General features: G+C 32.2%; 1 protein-coding gene across 6 annotated transcripts in view; it reads left to right on the top strand.

Annotated features, from left to right (window-relative positions):
* The window catches only part of Shab (Shaker cognate b), a 183,897-nt gene that overhangs the window by 147,963 nt on the left and 25,699 nt on the right, over window positions 1-10,235 (top strand). For 3 of the 6 annotated variants that reach the window (XM_070112146.1, XM_070112147.1, XM_070112145.1), the window contains 2 exons: window positions 5,964-6,112; window positions 6,517-7,011. In XM_070112146.1, the coding sequence (XP_069968247.1) occupies window positions 5,964-6,112; window positions 6,517-7,011 (644 nt within the window). Of the gene's footprint in view, window positions 1-5,888; window positions 6,113-6,516; window positions 7,012-10,235 lie in introns of all 6 variants that reach the window. The other 3 variants (XM_070112144.1, XM_070112142.1, XM_070112143.1) reach the window with 1 other exon arrangement.

The following is a 10,235-nucleotide window of genomic DNA, read 5'->3' as shown; positions in this document are numbered from 1 at the left end:
TGCATTTATTATTATTGTCAGAGTTATTGCCGCTATAACAAATGTACCGCAATGTGTGATTTTAAGATTTAATATTCGCCAAATTGGTTGGTATGTTTATGCGTAGAGCGCTAATAATCTTATTTAAAATATATATATACTATAAACATTAAAAATATAAGTGTTTTGAAGTGCTCAAAATACACTGGATTGAATGTTTCTTTAGTTTTTATCGCTTTGTGTCGTTGTTTATTTAAATAAAGTAAAATATTTCATTTAAACCGGTGTTTTTGAGCACAAGCTTCAAAAATCTAAGTAGTTATTCAAAAAGCTCTCATTTTTAAAACTCATCGCAAAACGCATCAAAATATTTAGTATTCATTATTACTCTCATAATTAATGTCTGCATTCGCTAATTACTTCATTTATTGTATTTGTTTCATTAAGCATTATACTATGTACATAAGCGTAACAAAATTTTTGTATTGTAATAATTCGGCTTTTAAATCCATAAAATTTATTCTTAAATGAATAAATAAGCGCAAGTTAGATAAGGCTAATAAAAATTGCTAATGTCAACATAATTTAATAATATAAATAATATTGAAGCCCATTTTCAACTGTCATCCATGGCATTTTCTCCATAGATATATATTTTCATTTGACATATATCATCTTCAATATTCATTTTCGAATCCATTCATGCAATTTCGATAATTTAAATTTGTAATACTTGGGATAGACTATCGAGAGCTTATAGAATGAATGCATCTAAAATGAATCAATTAAAGCAATAGCATTCAAAGTTTCTACTAGAATCAACAATGGAACAATATTCACATAAATATAAAATTTCATAAAAATATCAATTTTCGATATCTAAGCAATTTAAAAAATGATGAACATTTCAAAGAAAAGTATCCTTACCTTTGGTTAAAATTTGTATAGAAAAAAGTCAAGCTTTATGTGCTACGAAATTTATCTCATCTGTTGTACCAACAACCAAAAACATATACTTTCGTTTCATACTGTTATCCGACAATTCACAAAAAAATGTGAAAAACTTCGATATGCTAAGCTTATCAATATTATTTGAGAAAAATATTTGGCGAAATGTTTCCAAACCTAAAACACTTCTGAATATTCATATACTGAACAGGGTATATTAAGTTGGCCCCGTTATTTGTAACACCCAAAAAGAAACGTCGGAGACCCTATAAAGTATATACTCGTATATGAACGATCAGCATTGCGAGCTGAGTTAATTTAGCGATGCCCTTTCGTCCGTCCGTTCGCCTCTCCATCCGTCTGTATATATTTTTTTAATATAATATATCGATATGAAATTTCGCACCCGTTTATTTCTCATCAAGAAGCTGCTCATTTGTAGGAACCGATATCGGACTACTATAGCATATAGCTGCCATACAAACTGAACGATCGGTAACAAATGCTTGTATGGAAAACTTTTGCATTTGACGAGCTATCTTCACGAAATTTGGCATGAGTTATTGCCTGCGCCAATGATGCAATCTCGGAAGAAATTGTTCAGATCGAATAACTATAGCATACAGCTGCCATACAAACTGAACAATCGGAATCAAGTTCTTGTAAGGAATTTTTATATTTCTGAAGGGTATTGTAGCTACGGTGCAACTGAAGTTAACGTTTCCTTTTTTTTCCTTTTTCTTTCAAAATGGCAGTTTCTCAAAATTCATATTGCTTATACGTCAATATATCACTTTTAAGTTAAACTTAAGTACGTGAGTAAATATAAGCTCTCGATTTGTCCATTTGGTATCTCTAAAATGATCGTTTGTCGGTTCGCTATTTACCATGAAGCTAAGGTAGAATTGCTAGTTTATGAACACATTATTCTGGTATTTCGATCTCATTTAACTTTGTTCTACCGACTTGTATGAGTTTTAACAACTTAGTGCAATAGAAAGTCTGTAACTAAAGAGCTTGTTTACAATAAGTAAATAAATTCTAACTTTCATAAAAATTGTACAAAATATTAGGTTATAGGTCGTATAGTCTTATTTAAATTGAGCTCTATTAAAATCTCGAAACATATTATATTTGTCATACATCGACTGTTGCCTATGTCGTCGGAAATTGTTAACTACATGGATTGTTTTTATATGAGGGAACAACTCAAAATTATACATCAATGGTCCACCAAATTGCTCCGTATATCGATCAAAAATAATCTTGTAAGATTCGATACGATAGCCATTGATTCATCTCTTTTTATTATTTTACGAACTTCATCAACCGCTTGTACTGACCATAATCTTTTATGGTATACGATTCAGAATTGCCCTCTTTGCATATTCGGTTGTCACATAACCCTCGTTACTGAAAGAAGTTTTGACAACGCAAACAGTCGGTTGTTATTTAGTTTCAAGCAGTTATGAGTAAATTATTATTTTATTGTGAAAAATTCTCGCACGTTAGGATTACATTTGAAATCTGGAAGTGTGCAAGCCGCAAATTAGTAATATATTCATAGTGGAGGCAACATTTTATAAGCCACCTCATTACCCTTATAAACTGTGCCTTTAAAAGCATTCACTTTGTTCCATCATCCCATGATTTTATTCCAAAATAATATTTATTAGCCATTGGAATTAATATTCGTAATCGAAACCATTGTTTTCCTTGAGTAAATTTGCACTTCGAAATACACATAATTAACGCACAACTCGAGTTTACCGTATTTATAAAATCCATTAACGTAAATATTAAAAAATTAAACAATTGTATTAAGGAGTAGTTAGTGGTGACTAAATTCACTGTAGAAATAAAAACAGTGTTTAAGCATGGCGATTGCTAAGTATTATTAGAATAAAACATCTCCGTAGATTTGTACTAACTTATTATATAGTTAGTTTCTAGATACTTATAGGCCATATTACAATATTAGATATTTTGTAGTAATTGAAAATTAAAAGCTATTATCCTAATTTATAAATATAAATATTCGATGTCAACATAAGGCAGACTAAATGCAACAATTACATAACTCAAGAATTGCAAATTTCCAAAAGTAGTAAAATCAAAGGTAATGTCTACCAGCTGATCAAATTTAACGTGGACTGACCAAAAAAACACAAAAAACATTAACATTTTCAAACATTTTATCACAAATCTTTAGTATCGTCTTCAAATAAACTCCTTCTGCTTCACGTTAAACCGCCAAAACGGCCAAGTAATCTTTCTCATTAATCGTTTAATTTTGGCGAGTTCGTTGTGAACTACAACTTGATTTTGACCGACTTTGACGTGGCTTTCTTGACAGTTTCGACGTCATGTTCATAAAGCTATATCTCATCAACAGTAATGATGCATTTCAGGAATGCAGGGTTCTTAGCTACGTTCAAGCATCTATTTTGCGATATCTGCTCGACGTTGCTTTTGCTAAAGATTCAGATCTTTTGATATGAGTCTAGCATTGACACGATTTTTACCGTATACATTAACCAAAATGTGTTGAGTCAATTCATAAGAGATGTTGAGATCCTCAAGCATTGCTTCTTTAACTTTTTCGTCATTAAAAGAGATGGATGGACGACTTGTGACTTTGCGTAAATTTTCGATAACTGGGAAGGCAACATCTCAAGCAAACTCTTTGTTCAATTGTTTTTTTATCAAGTTAAAAATCGCCAGAGAAACTTTTCGCATCGTAAACAAACAGCTGCCAAAACACACTAATTGACTCATGGAGCTCAAAACTTCACACGCAAAATAGGTTGCACCAACGTAGGAAATTTTGTATCGATTTGGTCTTGACGTGCAATTTAAATGAACCAGTCCGAGTCAAATTTGATCAGATGGTAAAGTGGGTACCATACAGAAAATAGTCTATCTGCCATAGAAAAGGACATGTTAAGTTTTATTCATATACATTTGGTTTGACTGTAGATAAAAAATAATTTTGAATTGTGTCATTTTATATGTTTATAAATTAATTTTACTTTGTTTTAATGGTCTCATCATTTCGCGAGTTGTGTAATCTCGAAAACGAAAAATTATCAATTTTTCATTTAACATTTTTTTGTTACTGTTAGGGTTGATACTACTTTCTTTCCTTTTATTGTATAAAAATTACGTGTCACTTTTTCTCCGGGGTTAACTCTTAATCCACTGAACCGATTTGAGTAAAATTTAGCACACTGTGCCCTTGTTTAATCCAACTTAAAAGATAGGATAATTTATAACTTCATTATGTTAAAATTTAAACAAATCATAAATATATAAAAAATATATTTCTAAGCAGCGTCATATTTTAGAAATTCAAAAAAATTATATAAAACAGTAAAATTCAAACTCGAAAACTCATAATTTTTTCCAATTAAACCACAGCAACGCTTGGTCGAAACTTACTAGTATAAATATAATAATTTCTGAAAATTTTTGCGTTACGTCGTTTTTGCGTTTAATTTGCGTTGTATTTATCGAAATATGTGTCAACACCTAAAATTTTTTTTATTAATTCTTGGTATTAAATATAAATAGTAAATGAGCTAAATAAAATGTGTGACTAAGAAAATAATTTATTTCGAACTTCTAAGCGTTTTTTGTCACAATACTACTAACAAAAAGGCGGCGAAAAAATATATATTTTTACCAAAAGAAATATTAAATGTTCATATATATATATATGTATAATTAACACAAGCTACGCACAAATTAAATATATATCTAAGTATCTGTGTCTATATATAATATATATGCTATTTTCGTACTACTGTTGTACTACTATAAAAGTAATCAAATAATAAGTACTATAGCCAGTATTTTATGTCGTCTCATCAACGCTCAATGTTGTTGTAAGTTGTTGCACTGTCTCAATACTATGTAGAGACGCTCACAAAAACGCTCTTATGAAAAAATAATTAACTGGAACCATTCTCTTCAATACTTTCTTCTCGTTTCCGAACAAATGCTGAAATTGAATGAACAAATTTGAAATTGAAAATTTTAATGATGGCGCTTGTAACAATGCAAAACGGAAAAAAATAAATTAAATGAATTTGGAAACCAAAAAATTTTCTAACTGGAATTTGCTAAATGGCATTCATGGCTGATTGCGTGCCGCAAACGACAACAAAAAAAATATATATATTTAATTAATTATTGCAACGAAATCAAACAATCAACCAACATGCATACAATCATCAACAAAATCATCAAAAATAAATAAAACAACAACAAATTGAATAAAAATTTTATGAAAATGCATATCTGTATAAATTCAACTCGATCATGGCATACAATTTCACATGCGCTTGACTTAATGCACGCAAAAACAAATATCGTTATATATTTATGGTCGCTCACCAAAAACAACATCACTCATTATCACACTTGTGCACGAAAAAATAATATTTAATAATAAATATCAAATAAAAAAAAATAAAAAATTAAACATCAAAATAACTAAAAAATTTGAAAATATAAAAATAAATAAAAAATATAACTAATAAAAAATCATATTAAAAAATATATTAAAAACAATAAAAAAAAATAAAAATAAAACAAATAAAATAATATTTTTTAAAACTAAAAAATATTTTTAAATAATAAATATAAAATAAAAATAAAATTGAAAACATTAAAAAATATATTAAAAAATAATAATAAATAAAATTTAAAAACTTTACAAATAAAATAAAAATATATAACATAAATTGAATTTTTTTAAATTAAAAAAAAAAAAAAATTAATCTCAAAAATGTCTCAAACGCATGACTGCACGCATGCGCAACATATTTGCACGCACACTCACGCCCGATACACACGTTCATGCATAATTTCGCACATTTTTTTATATGCATATACCTATACATATATATGTACTCGTATATATGAAAACATGCAAAAATACAAAAACAAAAAATTAGAAAAGCGCGAAAGTCGCAATAGATCAATAAACAATTGGCATCGTTTAACCCACGCGCTACGACGGTCCTCCACAGGGCACAATCTCTCGCAGACCGATGGGAATAGCACCGAAGATGGCGAGTCGACCAGCGGCGGCGGTCGCAATCCGGCCACCACCGGCGCCGGCTGTTACCACAACTATGATCATATGGCCAATATGAGGAATTCGAATATGACGCATCACGTAAGTTTGAACAGACGCGCGTCTGAATACTCTACACACATACATATATGTACAATTTCATACATACATATGTATACGCGATATATACGGTATTTACATATATGTTGGTGTACGTGCGTATGTATGTCTGTATGTATATGTATATGGCGAGAGCAATTGTTGTGAGTAAATTATGTGTGTTTGTTTGTTTTTTCCCCCCAAACTAACTTTTTCGTATCTTTTACATGGACTAACTAACATTTCGTTCAAGCATAGCATAATAAGTATAGAGCTAGTACTGAATGTGTTCTATTCATCTATGTACTACACATGTATATATATATATGTATATAGACACTGCTCTAACCCACCAACTATTAATGTATTTTTTATTTTCGAAATTCGGCGACTGCGCTCATGCATAGTTTCGTCCATCTGTACCTGATCAGGAATCAGTTCCTCCATATAGTTATGTCGATACGCCGAATGCCCACCTAACATCCATGACGGCCATGGAGAGCTACAAGCGTGAACAGCAGCAGCGTCAATTGCAGCAGCAGCTGTTGCGCGAACAACGCGAGAAGCTGGAACTGGCAGCGCAACAGGAAGCAGATGCTGCGCTGCTGACAACAGCGACCGCCACGCTTATAAGCGTCGCCAAACCGTTGAGCACCACAACGCCAGCTAGCACCAATGTTGTCGGTGTAGTCACTGCGAATGGCGGTGCCAATGTTGTAGCCGGCAGCGGTACAGCAGGTTCGGGGTCCACTACAGCGGCCGGCGCAGCAGCAGCAGCAGCAGCATCAACGTCAGCGTCGGCGGCGGATCAGGATACTGCCGCCAATTCGTCGCAAGCGGGCGATAGTGTATCGCTGGTGCCATCCGGTCCACGGCCATTACAAATGATGATCGCACCCGGGGTAAGTGGAGTTTAGTTCGCTCTAATAACACGCACACACACACACACATAAACATAGACACTAATATAAACAAGCACTTATGCGCACAAACACATACATAAATTAAGGTATTCATATTGGTTGGAGGTCTTTATCTCGATAAACTTGTGAAGAGAACATAAAAGTAAATTAAATTTGATATAAGACAATCATAGATGAGAGAAAGCATTTGCTTCTCCGCAATTAGATGGATTGAATGGAAGTAATACCAAAAGTCTAAAACCACTTTACTTATTTTCAAATAAATCTTTCGCGACATCTTTACTTTAGTAAAGTTATGATTCCTTTATAAAAATTCCATAAACATATAAAGTCCACCTACTCTCAAAGGCGCAATCACTTAGACTAGGCCAAATGTTAGAAATTCAGTCCTCCGGTAATCGTTTACATTTACAATGATAACAACTGTGTCCTCAATGTCGTCATTATAAATAGTCCAAATGTGTTTCAAACTAACGTGAATGGATGTTCTTTTTTATTCAGTAAGCTGTGATCTCCTGATCAATTAATTAATGATTATCTTAGTTCTCAACGTACCAGAAATAATCTATAACGACCAGATATAGTTTTAGATCTATGGTTCTATTACAAGGAAAATTCTTAATTACTTCTCACTGGCACATAAGACTGCAAAAAGCTGTTTCGATGTCAGATGGTTCAAGGCTGTTGTTTTTTCGCCAATCCTTCTCCAAATTTTTTTGAGACGGGCACCAATTCTGCTTTCTTTTGAGTTCCATACAAGTGGCATCGTCGTGCTGGTGTCCGCGATCTTTCTCAGATCTGTCTGCCATATAAATATACGTTTAAAACGCGAGTCCCTTCCCGCCCACTATAACCGCTACTATCATGTGGAACAGACGCTGCATTCTCCCTCACAGATGGATTTTGTTTTGTGGATTGTTTTAGCTTCGATACTCACCTTCGACATTACCATCTTGGGATCGTCAATGTGAATGCGCGGCTTGCATAGTAAAAGAATCGCAACTATCGATCGCGCGTGTCTCGGAAATTCAACATTTAAGACTTTGTTTGGTTAACTTAAATTGATTAACTTCTTCAAGAGCAGCGGGTGATTCAGAGAGGAAAAAATTAAGTGAGAGGATTTTAGTTTCGGTGATTTTACATTTGGACTCCTTAAGGCCTAGGAGTGTCGTCAGATTCCTCTCTATCTACTTACCTATATAATGATTATTTGACAGACCAACTTCTTGATGTGATCCATTAAAAAAAAATGACGGTTTCATGTAAAGTTAAGCTTACTACACTCTATTTCTGGTTCCATTTAGCACATTGACGGTGTGTACTGATCTGACGAAGCCAAAAGTCATCAAAACATTTGTTCGGATATTCAATGAACTAACTATAAAAAAATGTAAAAATTCGTTTAAAATATAAAATGTGGTTTCACTCATCTATAGTTACTCAATAAGATCGAGACTATTAGAGGAACTTATATAAATGTGCACCCGTTTATTGAGATATTGCCTTCAACAATACACATTAATATAGACTAACAAGCTAAAATTTGTAGTCACATATAGTTTCTAACATCCGCCCACGCCCTTTATTGGTACTTTATAATCGTTTTAGTAATTGTATTTGTTTCAAGTTGAATTAATGAATATGTTTCAATCACTAAATCACTGTGTTTATTGAATTGTTTTTAACTAAATTACAATTAATTATGTGTCATAAAATTTAACTCATACAAATTTATATAATCACTGTGGCATTTTTATTTATAACATAATATTAATCATTTAACCTTATTATTTGCCAATTATATTATATTATAATTATAATTTTACAACACATTTTCACTAATTTGATCCGTTCTCTAAAAAATGTTTTGATACACGCAGTGTCTAGCCTGAACCTCCACAGTGCATTCGCTGCAATCGTGGCATGCTAGTTAAGTTTTCCGCTCTCCTCTCATGCAACAATTGGTTGACATGCGAAACTTTTTAATGCATTTTGAATGTGTAAATGGGTGTACGTGCACGCCCATTGAATTTTGCGCTTGCCTGATGTCTTCGGCTACGCTTCAATTGTATCTTTATTCGTTCGCGTGATAATCACATGATTAGCTGGCATGCAAACTCGGCCTCGTGTCAGCTACCATTGAACTTTTATTATGTGTTTTTAATGGTATTTTAATTGTAGTACCCTTTTGTTAAGTTGTTGAATGACACGTAATGTGATGTCATTTATCGTATCAATTAATAACTTATAATTTGTATCAAAAAAATTACGGCGCTCTTTCTTTGAGAGCTTTCCATTCCTTGAGTTCTTTCAAGTTCAATGCCATCGTATTGTTGTTATAGATGTGCTTTACCAGAGTTCGATCCATATTATGACCTGAAAGAAAACTTTTTTTTAAAGCCATCAGGCAATCAGGCCTCGACGACAACCTCTTTAAGTACAGAGCAAAATTAACCAATATGTCCCGAATACACCTTAAAGGCGTTCTGAACATTATTCCTTTCAGTTCATACACTTGACCCAAGAGCGCTATGAGATGCCTGCGATTACAGCTATTTCGCAATTTTACAGTCGGCTGTCCAATAATGTCAGAACATTGAAAAAAAAAGTTTAATATATCTGTATTTTTTTGTACTTCTACAAGAACCCGGAGTAGAATAAAGTTCCAAATTTGATAACATAAAAAGTTATTCCATAACACAATTTCATGTCTTCACAAGAGCTCTGTTTCACATGGTATCCAGCCCGGTTGGGTAGTTAGAGAGCAGAAGTCATTACTCTCTCTCATAAGTCTCAAAAATTTCTTCAATGGTTCCCTGAGGAATATGCTCAGTGTTAAAGGTTTCTACGTAGATCATCCCCACTATGAAGTTATATTCCTTTTTTTGATCATTTAATTTCTCTTATATTAACTATACACGATTTCATAAATTATTTTTTCTTTTAATATGCTTTTTATAGTACCAATTATACATATGTACATTTTATCAATTAATCCAAATAATTAGATGTTTTCGTAGATATTTACTAAACTCTGTAATAATATGTTTCATTTTATTGATGTTTTTAATTATATATAAATTACAAATACATCGCTACATCTATATAAAACACTTCTTTACAAAAAAAAATATTAATTACCACTTTAATTACAAATACAATACAACTACAACTACAATTTACAAATACTGCAAACAACTATA

This window comes from Bactrocera oleae, chromosome 6 (assembly GCF_042242935.1).
Source record: "Bactrocera oleae isolate idBacOlea1 chromosome 6, idBacOlea1, whole genome shotgun sequence".
In the NCBI taxonomy this organism is placed as follows: Eukaryota; Metazoa; Arthropoda; class Insecta; order Diptera; family Tephritidae; genus Bactrocera; species Bactrocera oleae.
This window is presented reverse-complemented; position numbering and strand designations above follow the sequence as displayed.